Below are 17,897 nucleotides of genomic sequence, written 5' to 3'. Positions count from 1 at the left end.
CTCCTCACTATCATTACTTTTCCTCTTCAGCCTTCCTGGCCTCATGAGTTTCCCTTGTTCCCTGAAAACATCACAATTTCACAGTGGAAAATGTTTCACCGTGGCTGGGCTCCAAGAAATAGCTTCATGAAACTCCCAGGATTCTTCCCCTCCGAATGTTGACAAGTATGATGCATTTGGTACAGACGCCCTGAGTGATTCCAGCTCAATGTGGTCCGTCGTTTTTAGAAGCAGTTTGAGGCTGGTGCTCAGACGACTCGCAGTCGGGTTCCAGATCCTCCTGCGCTGACTCCTTGAAGTCTATTCCAGTATCTTTGCAAGTCAGTTGTATAAGTAGCAACTTTCTGCTGTGTGTGAGCGGTTTAAATTGAGTGCAGCAGGCAGATGTTCGATAGAATCGGGCTCGTCCGTCGCACGGTCTAAATACTGGTTTTATAGTGGCAGATGTGCCGAGAATTATATTATTGTGAGAATAGTTGCTGAAAGTCGACCAACTATAGAGACCACTCTTCTCATCTTTGCCCTAAATGAAAACTTGTAATTCTTCTGTACTGCTTCGGCAACGTGCAGCCCTTTGCCCAATTTTGCTGCATGTTCCCTGAATGTAGTAAGGTGAAATAGATCCAGAAATGCAGCACTTTGCTCCCAATTGCACGTCCTCCTGGAAATCAGGCCTTGGGTCCCTTTAAGTGAGGGTGATGTGCCAAATTGCCACAGTGACAGGTCATTTTCCTAGGGACATTGGTGGGATGGTTCCTGTTTGCAAGCACCGGCTTACTCTTCAAAGCAGCGTGGGGAAAAAAACTGCATTATAAGTGTGCACATATTTTATTTTCTAAAAAACAAGGAAGAGCAAGATGGCGTACTGTGGAAAAAGTATCCCGAATCCCAGAGTTGTTCCCCTGGGATCTGTGGCCAGCGGTATCCATCATATGAGGCAGCCTGAGCAGAAGCCAGGGCAGCTACACGTAGCCCAAGCACCTTCCTGTGGCCGCAGCAGTTATTAGGTAGAGCCCTATGTAGCAGCACCTGCAGACCTTGGCTTTGTGACTAGAGGTAAATCAAGAAAGAAATAAAAAACAACAACAAAAAAACAACCTTTCTTTGCTGTGCGGCTCTGGCTGTTTTAGGCATCCATGTGGGGAAATGTGCTTTGAGAGAGGCCCAATGAATCATTAAAAAAAACAAACAAAACTCGTGCCATGGCATCGATAACACTCCTCTCTTCAGGACTTCGGTAATGGGAAAATTGTACAAATCTTTGGTCTCCAAAGAGCCTCTTGAAGAGGAAAAGTGGATGAACCATAAATTTCCAGCAGGAAGATGATGTGCTTTCCTCTTGGGGCACCACTAACATTTCCCTGACGTTGACTTTATAAACTTTCAAGTCATTTCACCAGTGATCAAGCGCGCGCGAGGCCGACGTTGCAGGAGGCTTTGGCTCTCCACATCCTGCTCATCCGCTTCTCCAAGGACCGGGTGTGATGGGTGAGCGCGTTTCTACATGTCAGAGATAACAAGATTCTTTTCCTAAAAGTTCTTATTTCTGTAAAAAAAAAAAAAAAAAAAACCTTTAGTCTTTGCCGGTGAGCACAGTCTGGCCTGGGGAGAGGCAGTTCTAAACCGGAGCTGGCACGAGGGGGGCCTGGTGCCCTCACCCAGGTTGGTGCTGGAGCTGGGGTCGCCCATGGGGAGCCTCGGCTTCTCTGGAAGGAAAGGTGAAACCCAGGTCAGGTCACGGCGTTTTTTATAATTTTTATTCTTACTGAGGACAAAGTTGTGTCCCATGGGGCTAGGTCTTCCCTATTTAAAACTATTTTAACTATTTTTCCACTTTTCAAGGAGCAGAATGACTCTCTTTGCAGCTCCAGTTTATCCTGTGTGTTACCAACTCCACCTGTCACATAGTTTGTTTTAGGTCACTAAAACTTGACCCGCTCCAATGCATCTCTTTCCTCCCTCCCTCCATTGGCCTTGCTGTATTTATGCTGCTGTGGAACCACTTTAGCTCCCAGATTAACAAATCATTCTGGAGCTGGTAATTAGCAACAGTTGTGCTAAAAGGAACCATCAAGAATGTTAAATTAGTCCACTTTTAAATAAACTGTGTACGAAATGTTAGATCTCTATTCCCAGAGCAACAGTAAAAATGCTGCTGGGTCTTTGCTAGCAAAGCCAAAATATGGGAGTAGCATGGTTGTAACTACAGAGACAATTCCGTGCTCTTGAGGTTATAAATAATGACAGAACATTTACAAAGCAGATGTCAATAGGGCTCTTTAAAAAACACTGTTTTAAAAAAACTGGTTGCTTTTTCTCCTACTTTCATCTCTGTTCCCAGTTAGATCCCTGCAGGGCTGCTTTCCTGGTTTGTTTGGTTTTTGCTTTTTGGTTTGGGTTTTTTTTTCCTTCCTCAATTTTTTTCATATTGAGCTTGGTGAGAACCATAAATGCCTGTTACCCGTCTTTGATTCGGGGCATGGCAGCTGGAAGAGGCTGAGCAGATGGCTGTCCTTAAGCTGACAACAATTTGGTTCCTACTACTTTGGCAGTCCTTCCTGCTGAGGAAAGTCCTTGATGAGAACTTGTTGGTTTTAGGGCTGTAAATGTTGGGCTTTTCTTTGTTGAAATGAAAATTAAATTCCTTTCACTGGGATAGCTGGAGTCTGTGTAGATGCCTGCCTTTACCTGGAGCCTTGGGAATAATGTGCCAAGTGTGACTCCTCCAAGCTCCGCAGTTTCTGCCTCTCTCCTCTTGTTACGTGGTGGTGCTGATGATACAGCAGGGCTTTTATATATATGTATATATACAGGTCACAATAGCAACTTTTCCTGCTTGCTTCCTCCCGGACTAAAAGAGAAGATACATCCATCTGACTCCGGAGCCCTGGAACAATTGGTTCTTTTGTGTTGGCCACACGCAATTCCCCAAAGTCCAGGAATTCTCAGAAACGCAGATGTATGAAGGGCGATAGAGCCTCATTGTGCTCAGAAACCATGGTGATGAGCACTCAATAAATACAGAGCAAGAACATTTCCTGGATCCTGGAGCACAGGGGTCTGTCCCGAAAGAAAGGCTCACCAGAAAATGATTAAATTGCTCTGATTTCCCCCAGAATTTCTCTGTGATTTCCTCCAAAATGGGGGAAGGGAGGAAGGAAGATGATGCCATAACAAATGTATGAACTCTGTGTACGATCTCAGTCTCTTTTCTGTGACAACATTGTCAGCACTTGAACTACTCTGGTAAAGTTAAGACTATAGATTATTTGCAGATCCTCACTCTTCTTTCATACATCTTTAACCTGTCTAGTTCCTTGGGCACTTCCCTGCTAAGAAGCCACAGTGATAAAAATACAGATAACGTATTCTTGACCATAGTCTTGCGTCTGTGCTCTTTTCTCACCAGCATTTCCCCCTAGACAAGATCCAGAGAAGCTTAACAACTCTATAACGATTCAGAGTGAGGTTTAAGTCATGGTTTTCAGCTCTGTGCTGTGGCAGATTAATACCACGTCACTCCTGGAAACAGGAGAAGCTAAAGGTGAAGATTATCTAGAGAAAGGGCATCTTCTTGCTTTACATATAACTTTTAAGAAAGTGCATTTGTTCAGGCATGCAAAATGTTGTGTCCTTGGTTCAAACTACTGGTTTTGCCTTTTTAATACTGGAATTATTGTAGGGACAAATGCACTAACAATTTTTGACAAAGAACATCCTGGGAAGCCCTACTTTAGCGATCCTTCAGAGGATGACCCCGGGGGTGTCCGAGCAAGACGATTTCAGGGGTGCTCCGTGCAGCTGGCGAGCGTCAGGGCTGTCAGTGTAGTGACTGGCACTGATGTTATTTCCATTCGGGAATTCCGGACTAGCTCGCTAGAAAGTGCCAGTGGCCAAAAGCCCGAGTGCCGAGACGCGTCCTGCAGCGTGCACGGATGGGGAGGGCTCCGTGAGCATCGCAACATCAGCTGGGGTTGAAAACTCGTGGAGTGCGGTGCTCTCCATCCTGCTCCGCTGGCCCATTGCTTCCCTGGTAGCTTCCTGGCTCAGCTGCTGAGTGTTGAAGCAGGGAACTTGCAGAGATGGGAACCTGTTGGGGTAGCAGCCGGGAAGAGCAGCAGAGGGAGGAACTGGTCCAGGTCACAGAGATCCCAGTGCAACAGTCGGAGTTCTTGGGTCCAAACGTGACCTTTGAATGCTTCTGTCACCAGCCATTCCTGTTGGATCTGAGCTGTTCCTAAGTAACCTTCATGTCATCGTTCATGATGTGTTTCCAGGAATGATGGGATTCATTCCATCTGCAAAGCTTCCTCGGTGTGGTTGTGTCTCCCATCCAGATAAGTCCCCCTTGTCTCCTGGTTTGCGTAAGGTAGGAGCATCGTGGCTGAAAGGTCCTGAGGTGCTGGGGGTAATCAGAAAGCTTGAGAAGAGGAATGAGGTTGCGTGTGTGGTTCCTTGTGTTGATTCAGCTTCTGGAGGGATTCCAGGCTTCTCCTGAGAGCTCCTCGCTGCTTCGCCCAAGGTGTGTGCTTCAGCGGGCTCTGCTAAAACCGGAATGAGGTTCTGGCACTTTCTTTAAAACTTAACGTTAATCAGGGACCAGAATTTCCAGGATTGACTGGTGGGTGATTCTATATACCTTTCACTTCTAAAAACTGAAGCTTTTCATGTAATGCCTCAGGTCAAGCATTGAAAAGTTTAAGGATGTTAAATAGTTTCTTCCTTTGCAGAACATGGTCAGCACTAATGAGAAGAAAACAGATGTTACAGCAGTGCAGGGATGTGATTGCATCTGAGCTGTGTCTGGCTGCTGATGGGTGCCACGAACCGTGCACTGTGACTGGTAAAATAAGTTCGTGGTTGGATATTTCTTTCCCACAGAATGAGAGGGGCTCTATTGTCTGCCTTCCTGAAGCATTTGCAGCTGAGCTTTGATTTTTGTGAATAAACTGGCTCTTTGGCCGCATCTCCACAGCTCTGCGCAGGCAGATTCAAGTTTGCTTAGCACATGCTAAGCCCATCTGGTCGACTCTAACCCTGACAGCGGTGCTGAGCCCGCGTGCAAGGACCTTTCCAAGGGCCCAGGTACTGCAGTAAGATCAGGGCTGCTCTCGGGATTATGTGGTCTCTGATTTCCACAGATTTTGGACTGGAACAAGCATATTTTTCTGTCTTTGGGAGCAGGGGGAGGGTTTGAATAGACAAACTTGTTCTCGCTGCTCTGCCAATGGAGACTGTGAAGTTGTGATCAATTGTGCCTTTCTGGCCTCGTGTCACACATCCACTCAGTTGCATTAGACCAGATGCATCAGCTATAAGAAAAGATGTATAGTATTGCACAAGATGAAGAACGCTACCACCAGGAAAGCATTCAGGGGAAAAGCTGTGAATGTGACGTGGTAATTCTGTGCTTTCATTAGGGCTTTGTTAGCCATGATGTATAGCAACATTGTTGCATTCATAACTGATCTCATTAATATGAGTAGGACTTGGTTAAGTACATTAATCTCTTTGAAATGATGTGAATGGGTAAGCGCAGGGTTGGCTGGGCCAAATAACTCTTTATTGTTGTAACTGCTCGTAGGACACAACCACTGCAGAAACCCAGGCTTGGCAGGGAACAGAACGGGCTCTCCCTCCCATTCCTTTCATATCCTGCAAACATAAGTGTGCGGATTCGTGCACACATGTGTCTTTAGACATAGGTCTGTGCTATCCCGCGCAATTAAACTGTCAGATTATTTAGCAGGCACGATGTTTGTGGGATGTTCATAGGAGCTCTCAGTCCAATTACTTGCATACAGGAGGAAGAAAAACCCCCATAAACTGCTGCCGAGCTGGGATAGCTGAACGGATTCCCTCACACCTGCCCTTGAATCCTTAGGGATGGCTGCTGTGGGGAAACGGGGCACTTAAATTCACCAGCAAACAATTTAAGGAGAGCCTTTAATACACTGGTTAAAACCTTGCTGCAGAACCACTTGGGAATCATTTCTGCTGGAATTCATGACATATGTTAGTTGTTTATCTTAGTGGGATATGACTTAAAATGTCAGAATGTTTTGTGTTAAGCAACAACTGAATAAAACAAACAAAATAGCAGCACAGCTGTAATACTCCACTTTAAATTGTTAGATTTGAATATGTGGTATTGATAAAGTAAGCAATAGGGTGCAGTGGTGTATAGAAAATAAGCCCTATGAGTGCAGCCAGCAAGCTAAAAAATAAAAATAAAAGCCTTTAGGTACTTGAATTAGAAATAGTGGTGGAGTTTGTCAGCTCTGCTGCAAAGATGCAGCTTTTGGAAGGCAACCTCAGCGCCTGCAGGCAGAGGCACATCCCATTCCCGGCCCTCGCCAGCGAGAGTGCCGGGAGCCAAGTCCGATGGCCACAGGTCCTGGTGCAAGCCCAGGAACCTGGCTGGGATTGATTATGTGGCAGCGGAGCTAAGAAGGCAGGAGGTTTGTGACTGATTGGCTTGCGTTTTGTTTTATTTTCTGAGAAGCCAGTGCAATGTGATTGAGCCAACGTCAGGGGCTCTGTGGTTAGTTAGGAGCAGGGTTGTGTCTCTGCTCACGAACACGTTTGCCCGGTGCTGTGCTCGCACCCGGGCCCTGGAAGCTGCCAAGGCTGCTTGGTTTGCTTGCTTGGGTGGGTTTCAACCTTCGTGGTATCAACAGGGTGTCCTGATACCTGGCCTGCTCTAAGCAGTACGTCAGTGCGCAGCAGCAGGACCCACCTGAGTTCCTCTCAGTCTTCCCTAGTGCCTCTCTCTTGCTTCAGTTTCATTCCAAATTCTTCCAAATTGAGGTGTTTCATTTTAGTTTGCTGATTTTTTTTTCAGTTTTTCAAGAAAATGAGAGCCTCCAGCATTCTAAAGAATCAGTTACCTGACTTCCAAGTTATTGGATATCAGGTTTTGTGGGATATCCCAGGCTTTAACTGGCCTCCTGGAGCAAAGCTCTGCTCCTGGGGCAGACATGGATCCAGTAGAACTCAAGGTAGAAGTTAAAGTCAGCTGATCCTTCTTTGTGCCATATAAAGCAATTAAAATCTCTGTTGGGAAGGAGGGTAAGTATGCTTTTCTGAGGGAAAATATAGAGTAGTAATTTTCAGTAGAATTCTCCTGGTTGGTAGAGGAGCAGAGCTAATTTAATGGAGTAATTTAGGGTGGAAGGGGCCTCAGGAGGTCACTGGATCCAACCCTCTCCCCAAGCAGGACCGATGTTGTAACAGATGTGACAAGACAACAAGGATGCCAGATGGCTCTAGGGCTGTTGCTGTTTTGATGTGGTTGTTCCTCCTGCCAAAGAAACCTATATATGAAATACTCAGGGCTGGGTGGGTCTGTGCTTGCTCCAATATGTCCTGGTCAGCGCGTGGGAGCAGGTGGGCATCCCCCTGCTTCCTCCTGCCCAAACAGGGCAAAGCCTGGTTGTTCTGCAAATACCTTTACGAGGACAAAATTAAACGTATTTTTCACCGTTCTTACCTTAGGTTTGACTCCCTTGCTTGCAGTTCCATTCTAATTATCCTGAACTGCTCTAAACTTCAGACTTTTTCCCTTTAATCTAATTTAGGGTCATCTTAAAATACATCACAGCATACTCTCTATGTCCCCCAATATTGCAGCATTTTGGTATTTAGCTGTCCTCAGATTCCTTATGAGTTTGACTAAGCTATTCCTGCATGTGAAGAGCCCCATTTCATAATGATGAAACCAGGTAAAAAATCTCTTTGGGGTACTGTGAGGAGACAAAAATCAGCAGCAACACGGAGCCTTCTGATGCATGATGAGACCTCACGGAGTCTGAAGCTGTTTGAGGGAGGGAGTTGGTGGCACCTCTGGCTTCTAGTGACACTCCAGAGACCCTGGAGACTGGACAGGAACAAGGTGCGACCTCTCTCTGTTCAATTTGACACCAACAGTCTGCACATGAAGTCTAGCGTATGGGATCAGAGGAATAAAGCGAGAGCAGGCTACTGATTCACAGAGCTCCTGGAACGGGATCCGATCATCTGGATGGCACATGGATATAGGCTCGCCTTTTGACGGGTTGCTCGGAGGAGAAGAATAGTGAGGCAGCAGAAAACAACTCTCATATCTAACTCGCCACAAGAGAAATGATTTTCAGCCTTTGCTATTGATACACAAACTCTTCTCGGACCCTCTGGCCAAGAAGCAAAGTGTCCCAGAAGTCTCAGAGGAGACCACAGCGCAGGACACTTCCCCTTGAGACATATGGAGACATACGAAACGTCCTTGAAGGAGATGAAGAATGGCCTCAGAAGTGGACATAGCCAAGGGAGTGCCTCAAAAGCTTGCAAGATGAGCTGCAAACTCTTCTTGATCTCGAAGGCTGGAGGAAACTGGCTCTGAGTGTTGGGCGGTTTAATTGGCCCCAGGGGTGGGTATCGCAGACAAAGAGTGTCAGCTCTGCGCTGGCACCCGGCCAGCTCGGGGGATTTAGCAGCCTGTAATTCTGGAGTCTGGTGGGGCACCATTATCTTCTGAAGCAACTTCAGAAACTCAGGGTTGTGCCGCGCGCCGGGTTTAAGGAGCCGAGCAGGGGCAGGAGGAGCTTGTGGTCATGCTGTGGAGGGAAGGTGCCACTCGGCAAGGGGCTGTGTGGGAGACCAGCGTGGAGCGTCGCCGTTTAAGATGTAGCCAGAAAAAAAGAGAGTTAAGGATGTCTGTGTCCACAGGTGAAACTTAAAGAGCTTAAAATTGAAACATAAGTAAGGAAAGAAGCAGCAGCGATGGCTGATAATAAAAGAATGACCCTGGCCTTGGCCGTATGTGCCAAACAGCAAACACTTCTCTTCCTTCATCTTTTTTTTTTTCCTTTCCTTTTTCTACTTTATATAGTGAGCTCCACATTCGGTTATACAACATACAGTATATTCACTTAGTAGCAGCCTTGTACCTATTCTGTCCCTAACTTGGGCCCAGGGATTTTGCTTGGAATTGCAGGCAGTGTCTTTCCTTCACATTTAGGGGAAGGCTACACCTCTCCATCCCGCTCACCTGCCAAATGCTTTGGCAAGTCAAAGCAGAAGCTTTGAGAAATACATGATGTGTTTTACATCTGGGATATTTTCCTGTATTTATAGATCATCACTTTTTTTCTAAATATTTTGGAGTAATAATATCAAATATGAGCTCCTCCTCAAGATCTGTTGCCTTGTTCTTTGGAATTAGTAGTGAAACAATTTATTTTAAGGGGAAAGGGAAAAAAAATCATCTTCTTTTAGTATTTGTATCACTAATATTTCAGTAGGGTCCAAGAAGCTTTCATCTGGCTAGAACAAATTTCCTGAAAATGTTGAAAACACATTGGTTCCAAACCTCCCCAAACCCCACATGTTCTAGATTAAGCATGTGTTTGGGAGCTAACATCCTTCTCTCTCCAACTCCACTATAGTCTGGCATTAATAACATTGCACTTAAAAATCTTTGAGGAGCGTTGCATATCTCATACCCATGTGAATGAAGCAAATATTGTTGCATTATTTCTGTAAATGGAAGAATGAAGTTTTGGAGATTTGACCAAAGGGGATTTGTTTGATCTTGTCCTTTGAGACAGTTTACCAAAATATGTAGTAGATTCTCCATTGCTTGGGATCTTTTTATCTCTGAAATAACACTTGAGCTTTCTTTTTTCTTTTCTTTTTTTCTTTTTGCCTTGAAATTGTTCAAATAGAGACACAGTGACTGATGGTGGAAATTGTTTTATCCTTGATCATCATGATAGTTTTTTTTTTCTGGTCTTGATGTTTGTGAAAGTTAACAAGGCTGGTTGGACAAGGCATAGACCTTGGAACTGTTTTAAAAAAAAAATGAATAGCTGGTTTGCTGCTGTTTTTTTGGAAAGTTTCACATGTAAGAGAATTTCCTTCCTGGAAAGATGGAAACTTTCAAGGTTGGTAGATGTTGCTGGTCAGAAGCATATATGAAAAATTGAAATTACTAAGGATTATTAGGCAAAATAACAACCTGCTGGTAATAAGGCTGGAATCCTGTGCCATTCACCCCCTGCACGTGCAGCCTGGGTTGCTGGGCTCTGCTTCCCTTGTTTCTCTCTCCACTCCCCATTTTGTCCGCTCAGATTTCAGGCTCCTTGAATACAAAAATCCTTGTGTGCAAATGGGGCATTGGCTGGGACTTTTATATGCTTCCAGAATGCCGTTTATAATGGTTTCCTAACTAATGTCCAGGAACTGGACCCGAATCCTGTTAGTTTTCTATTCTCTGGAAGTTCCTCGTGGATTTGGGCAGTATTCAGTGCTTTGTCTGAGATTTATCAAGTGGTCTTTTTCTTCAACCAGATGATTAACAGGGTTAACACAAATTCCCATAGCTGCTGGGAGCAATGGTTATTAGTATCCTTCCAGCTATAGCCCAAAGTTTGCTCTTCAAAGAAAAGCTGTAATTTTCTTTGTAGTTCTCCAAGATGATATAGTTTTGAAAACATGCATAGATAAGTTGTGTGGAACTCTCTGCTTCTGTTTCTCTCTTCAAAACTAAGGTAAGATGTTCTTCTTGAAAGTAGCCATAGACTTAATGATTTCACCCAGAAGCCACCTCATGCTTATTTTACAAATGAAGTGACATTTCTGAAGCCACTTGCATCTCATTCATCATCAAGATTGTGTCTCTGGTTCAATTTGCCATCTCAACCTGGGATGAAGATGAATTTCTCCGGTTTTCCCCTCTGCAGAAGGCAGAAGGATCTGGTGAGAGAAGAGCTCCGCTTTCGCAGGGGCTGCTGTGAAGGGTTCACTTGTGTTATCCAGCCTTACTGATCCCCCAGATGAGAGCTGGGCTTAGCCAAGGAGATTTTGGAAGTAGTCAGATATTTAACCTCTCCAAGATTCCCTGTAAAGTGTAACCTTATTCTCCCCTCACCCCAGAAACAATTTGCTCTGAATTTAGTGCCAAGGCTGATAGAGGGTATGAACAGAGCTCCCCAACATTGCTCTGCTCTTTGCAGCTGAGAATTGGAGAAAATTCAGCAGCTTTCTCAGGTACTAATCCTTTGCTTGACAGATTCCTATTATGTCAACCTTTTATTGGTTTTATATGAAGCAGACATAATTACAAAGATCTGTTCCCATCAATAAAATCAGTTTGAACTGTTTTGAAGGAATTTGAAATATTCCTTGTTAATCCACATGCATAAGCTATAAGTGAACACAGTTTTTTAATATCCTATGTATATCAGCACATGTCCTAAAGAAGTTTTTGATATTTTTATATTTGTAGTAAATCATGGTGGTGTGTAGCATGCAGAAAGTAAAATCGGAAAAGAAATATATGCTCGATTAATCTTGATAAGAGAAAACATGTCAAATATAATATGTTTGAGTTGCATCACCATCTGCTTTATTTTCTTTCTTTCTTTCTTTTTTTTTTAAAGCTTTGGCAATTTTCCAGCTGATGTTAGGTCTGCAGAGCTAGGGGCTAGAACCTGTTCTCTGAAGCACCATAAGGTGCCACGGGGCGGTTTTATGCAACAAAACCTCAACTAGTGCAAATACTTCTGTTAACTTGGGAGAGAGGTTTGCAGCTGAACTGGCTCGTGGCTAAAGCCTAAGGTCGTAATAATTGTGCTTGAAGAAGTGACTTGGCGTTGCTTTGAGTTACAGCACACGTGTCTTTAGCTTCCCTGCGAGCAGGAGGCTTGGAGGGTGGTTTTCTCACTTGCGTTGAAGTATTTGCTACCATCTAGAACTTCAGTTTCTTGCTTATAACTTTCCCTCCAAGCTTACCACTGTTGCCGCTTTTATATTCTCTCCTTTTCTGTTACCATTCTTTCTTATTTTCAAAACAGATGTGGGAAACGAGCTTTGCAAGCGCTCAAGAGCTCGGGCTGTTCAAAGGCGCAGTCTTCAAACGCGCAGCGTGCGGTTCTGCTGCTCCCGCACCTTTTGGGAGGGCGGAATCGTGGCCTGCGAGCAGAGCGCTCGGCTGGCAGAAAGCAAAGCTGCTCTGGGACATTGCGGCCAGGGTCACGGAGCTTCTCCTAAAGGAGATGGAATGGTGCCATAAATTAATTCATCAGTACGTTTATTGTGAATTATGAAAGTAGATTAGGTGGCGAGTTTAAATGTTTCAGGTGAGCACTGAACTACTTTGTGGTTTTGAAATGATGGCTTCAGTAAGAGAAGGCAAAAATAACCTAAGTACTTTCCAGAGGGATCGATGGATTCTTGAGGGACATTGGGGAGCTCCCGAAATGCCAGAGAACTCGGCTTGGAGCCAGAAGATGCTCTCCAAACCTGCATCGCACAGTGTCTCCATTCAGGAGGAGAGCAGAAGCCTTCTAATTCCACGAGTGTCCTTCCCACCCTGGCAGGCCACCGCGCCAGCCCTGTGGACGCAGCAGGTCTCGGCCCTGCTCCGCGGGGACGGTCTCGACCACCCACCACACCAGCCCGGCGTTACTATTTTCCAAAGACGGGGCAGTCTAGTCGAGTCTTCTTGACCTTTGCAGGAGCTGTTCTGTCATCTTGTTCTCATTTAAATCAGCCTTTTTGTATGATGGGGATTGAATGAAGTACTCCAGATCTTGACAAAGCGGTTCAGTGTTTCCCTCTCTCTACTGGAAATAGCTCCACTGACGATTCATAGGGTTGCACTTCCCTACATACACTGTGTTCTCCTCAGCTCCATCTGAGCAGCTTCACCATGCAGCAGAAATGTTTATTATTTTTTATATTGATTTCTATGCGATTTTAGCCTAGAAGACACGTCAGCATAGATGGGACTTCCTCTGGAGAACCGTGTCTAGTTTGGGGCACCAAAGTTCTGGAAAGGTATTGGTCAAAAAGTGGCAGAAGGCATCTAGGAGATTGCTGTTAAATATCAAAAATCTGGAATGGGCACCCGGGCTGAAGGATTGAATGACTGTGGTGGCTTAGGCTGGAGAAGACAACTGCAGTGGGAAGACGGGTCTTCAGCTGCAGAGGCCTCCTGCAAGGAGGGGGTAAGGAAATAGTTTCAATGCCACTGGCATATAGAGCAGGACAATAAAATGGTAGTCAGGGAGGTTTAACTGTGGGAAGTTTCAAGCGTGGTTATGGATTTCCTCTGAAGGCTTCATTTTTGGAGGTCCTGGGGAACAAGAGATGGGCAAATGCTTGTTAAGGATAATCTGTATGTAGTTGATCTTGCTTAATATGTTATTGATCCTCCTTTTGGGTGTGCTTCCATGTTGAAATATCTTTGAAGGAAGTATTGCAGAATTGCTGCAGTAGTGTGAAACTCATGCCACTCCCTCCTGTGAAAGTCCACATATTTCAAATAAATTGCCTCACATTTTCTGGATTACTTTTCTATACACACGCTGTACAGGCTGATTTTGCTGCTCAGATGCTTTCTGTGCTCATTGCTCATAGATAAAGCTAGATAACCAAAGGCTCCTATGCCTTGAACTGCTGCAGCATTTGGCTGGTTTAGTTGTTGTAACGTGGAGGGAGTTGTTCCTCGTGCCGTGGATGCGGATGTGCAGTGTCCAGGCCCTGCGTTTGCAGCGGGCACGTGCACCGTCGTGGTGGAGCTCTGCTGCCCAAGCGCAAATTTGGTCACCATTTTACAGTACGTTTAGAAAGATCCGATGAGTTTACCATTTTGAGCAAAAATTAGGCAAGTTCTGTCTTGTGTTGTAGCAGATGAATCTTACAGCTCTCTGCTACAATTAAATTATCCATCCCCTCCTATTGGGAGACGAACAGATGCAAACCCCAGAGGCTCAGAAGCTCCCAAGGCTAATAATATTGTGTTTTTTCATGTCAGAAGTATTTTTGTGTTTGTCGAAAGATTCACTTGCACAGCCGTAACATCTCTCTCTGCCGTGCCTGGAACAGATGCGTGTGTTGTAATATAGACTGTGAACATTGACATCGCATGTGGTTCTCATTCGTCCCATTCATCTTTGAAGCTAATTGGTTCCATCCAGTTCAAATGTGTTTGGCTCGCCGCAGCTATTTGTACTTTCACTCTGGTTATAGCGCTAATGGTGTGATATATATAACATGAAATAAACTCTCGTGACTCCGAGCTCTGCAGAGACACATACGCAGCAGCTCGGCATTTTTTTCAAGTTACGCCCCCAGACACTTCTTTCTTCTCCCTGCAAGTGCTCCAAAGCAGCCGGTGCCTCGGAGGAGGCCCCTCCGCGCGCGGCCGCGGGCCCCGCGTTGTGTCCGAGCGCGGGTCGGCACCGAGAGGAGCCCTTGGGCGCTGGGGGGACCCGATGGGTCTCGTTCGGCTGCTCCTGGTGCCTCCTTTCACCGTTCAGCTCCAGCGTTACCCCAAACCCATGCACAGCCCATCTACATGCTTAATATTTTGAATATAGTATATTAAATGTAGATAACACCAGAAATTTGCCACCGTGCTGTAGTGTAATGCGTAGCGGTTGGTACTCCTGTTGAATAGCCATGGATGAGAATCCTGTGTGTTTCTGTGGTTCTTCCCTCATCTTTTAATCAGTTTGGCAGCGCACTCGTGGCCCTTCAGCATTTGCTTCTTGCCTTGCTCCCTCTGCGCTCTTGGATCTGCCTGACCCACACGGAAATTACAGGATCACTGCTCTGTTCCCCGGTTCTTGGCTGCTGGAGATGAGTCCTGAAGTACCAGGTTTTACAAGCAGAGTTACCACCTGGTTGTGTTCCCCACCAGACCTTGTAAATGCCTGTAAATGCTCCTGCCTTTGTCTCTGCTTCCCTGCAAGAGGCAAGATGATCCTCTTAAAAAAATCTTCTGTTTTGAGCAGGAAGATTTTCTTTCACCTTCATAACAGCAGCTGCAGGTGTAACTGGCTTTTAATTTTATACTTTTGTGGCCGCTTGTTTGTTTGTTTGTTTGTTTTCTATATTTTTATGTTAAAAAGATTTTGTTACACTGTCCTCAGCATGCACTGTGTTCTCCTCAGCACCAGCTTGGCATTTTTGTTACCAGGTTTGTTCCAGCTCTAGGCAGCCTTCTTCCTGGCCATTGCGGAAGAGGGGGGGATATTTTATTATTTCAGATGAAGTGGTTACTGAATTTCACTAGTTTTCTTTCTTTTCTTTATAGGTCCAAGTTCAGTTAAAAACAAGAAAAAGGGTAAGTTTCAGTTTTAATTTATTTTTCCTTTAATGACCCCTTTTTGTGCCTTTGTTGAAGTGCTGCTCCTTGGTCGATGTGGATGGTGGAAGGAAGGCCGAGGGTTAGCGAGGGCCGAGGGTGTTTCTGAGCTTGGGGTAACTGGAGTTTGCTGGCTGGGCAGGAGTCTGGGGCCAGAGCCCATGGGCCGCCCTCTCCTGCTGATGTGTTGCATTCAGACAATGTTCATTTGCACAACATTAATTTCCTCTCACTCTTCTGCTGCGGATCCATCTTTTTAGCAAACCCGTCTGCAGGTTGGTGTCTCATTCAAACCTTCTGAGTTAAATACTCTCTGCATCCCACTTTGAGATACTTATTAAATTCAGCAGTAACATTTTATGTGTCCATTCAGAGTTTTGGTGGGGACACAGGTGCTTTGACTTTCCTGCCGTGTCCCTCAAGCTGTCTGGAATGTGTCAGCGTTTCTGCAAATGCTTATCAAGGAGCTGGGGTACTTGGCACGGAGACTTGTGTTTGGGTGATGGGATCTGGTAGGGTGTAAGCGTCTTCTCAGAACCACATTACACTACTGATTTCAAGCAAGCATAGTCTGAGTGCCCAGTTTTTGCCCCTGAGAACAGTCCTGTGGTTTTCTGTACATTTTTTAAACCTGTGGCGTGCACATACAAAGTGTTATAGGTTGCAAGAATTACATAAACCGTGTGCAACTCATGGGCTCCCCCAGATGTGCTTTCTTTGAAACACATGGAGCTCACCACTGCTACGAGCCTTAACTTACCAAGGGGCCTGTGGAGATGTTTAAATGAAGCCCATGCCAGTGTCCAAGCCTATGCCACAAAGCACCCATATGTATATTTAATGTCAAGTTTATGCTTATTACTTGGGGCCCTATTGTACTTAATGCACATTTGGTTAAAAGAAAAGTTAGCTCTTTATCCGCTTTACGTTACGCTCTGTCACTCAGAAGAAATTTCCATGTGTCCCAGCATTTCACAGAGACCTCAGACTGCAATAATTGGGAGCAACAACCGGCAGCCGCTGAGCTTCTGTGTTGTTTGCGTGTGTATACTACTTTAATAGCACATCGAATCATTTCTGCTCATTGTACACAACTCAAAACTTATGGTTGAGAAGTTGAGACAGGCTACGGTTAGAGACTTAGTTTATATTTACCCTCAAAGTAGCATAAAATTTTATGTTCTAAAAATTTGTCCTGACAAAACTCTGAAACCCTAAACCCATGTTAAATCAGCTGAATTAATAGCAAATGATGATTGCGGTATTCATAGCAATTTTGGAGGAGCAGAGGGATCTCAGTACTGGATTATATACAGCTGTAGTGCTGTATACAATTTTATAATTTTATGGTACTCAGTTGATTTTTTTTTTTTTAAGAATTGTAGCTTATTGTTTGACATATAATGATTAAGGAAAATACATCGCTGCTGCCAAGTCTGAGTGTTGGCTTCTGCCTAGTACATTGGCTAAAGATAGACACTTGGCAAGGCAGGAGCCGGCTGGTGGAGACGCTCTCTCCAGAGCTGTTCTGTGGTGGTGCTGGTGCTTGCTGGGGACACTCTTAAACCTATGGAGATTTATGAGATACAGCAGCCCTCTCCATAGGAGCCTTGTGCACCACAGATGCTGTCGGCGTAACCAGAAGGACCAGCCTTGTGCCCCAAAAAGTGACTCCCGCAGAAATTGAGAGAGAATAAAAGGCAAGGCAGAAGCTTCTCATCCCCCACGTGGCCTGCTAAAAATGTGTGGAGAGTCTTAGCTTCCAAGCACGGTATTTGTTATACGGGATAAGTTAGCTGCGGACGGTCCCTTTTGTTAGGAGATGAATCATGAGCTTCACACTTACCATGCAACTGTGTTTTTTTGCCTTGTGACTTTAAGCAGGACTCCAGTAATAGAGAAAAGTAATTGAAATGACTTGAAGGAGTGGGAATGCATAGAAAATACGGGTCCCTGCTCAGCTTCAGAATTATGTGCAATTGTTTTACTGCTAAAATAGCAGCTAATTTAGTAGCAGAACAGAACTCTGAGACAGATTAGTTAAAACAGCTGTAATGTGTATCCCTCTTGGGAAGTAAAGCGTGGAGAGACGGCTGCAGGATCCTGACTTAATGCATATGATGCTTCATTAGGGTAATTTAGATTGAAGGGGTAATGAATGAAAAGAATTTAGTAAGTTCGCTTTAGGGGAAATAGGTAAGGATGTTAATTTGAGGTGGTAATTTCCAAGCGTGTCATTATCCTAAGGAAGAGGAGAGCTGCTGGAGTGGAAGGAGACTGGCTTGTTGCCAGCTCCAGTGTGAAGGCACCAATGTGTCCCCTTAAGTCCTACTCTTACCAATGCGTTCCCTTAAATCTTCTCTGCATTTCTGTAGGATGCCAGTATTCCTTCAGTATTGCTTTAATCACCTGTACTTGCTTTAAAGTAGTTTTCTGCTTTCAAAAAGTACATAATTGTGTTCTACCTTCTCTAGACATAGAAGCAAAGAGCAGGGTCTGAGATTAACAGTACGCAGGTGACTGACTCTCCATTCTCTGCCCGTTGTTTAAAGAAGTTGAGACACAAATGTCTTCGAGCTGCAGGCCAAATATGAGCATTTCATCATTGAGCGAAAGAAGAAGAAGCTGCCGACTCCAGCAGACGCGCGGGAGGGACATGTGGCATTTGAAATAAGAGAGCACCCTGTCCCCAAGGGGACTTGGGCGGCCCTCGTTCATGGCCAGCGGCCACGGTGCATCCAGGGGAGAGTTAGATCCTTCCAGT

At 45.0% G+C, this 17,897-nt stretch overlaps 1 protein-coding gene across 2 annotated transcripts in view; it reads left to right on the top strand.

Moving 5' to 3' along the window:
* Nucleotides 1–17,897, top strand: part of EDA (ectodysplasin A) — a 71,070-nt gene that overhangs the window by 43,687 nt on the left and 9,486 nt on the right. For both annotated transcript variants that reach the window (XM_088538449.1, XM_088538448.1), the window contains exon 3: nt 15,083–15,112. In XM_088538449.1, the coding sequence (XP_088394575.1) occupies nt 15,083–15,112 (30 nt within the window). The remainder of the gene's footprint in view (nt 1–15,082; nt 15,113–17,897) is intronic.

This window comes from Tinamus guttatus, unplaced genomic scaffold (genome assembly GCF_059628265.1).
Source record: "Tinamus guttatus ecotype Peru unplaced genomic scaffold, ASM5962826v1 Tinamus_guttatus_pri_ptg001087l, whole genome shotgun sequence".
Lineage (NCBI taxonomy): Eukaryota > Metazoa > Chordata > Aves > Tinamiformes > Tinamidae > Tinamus > Tinamus guttatus.
The sequence above is the reverse complement of the archived record's forward strand: the minus strand, read 5'-3'. Positions and strand labels throughout refer to the sequence as shown.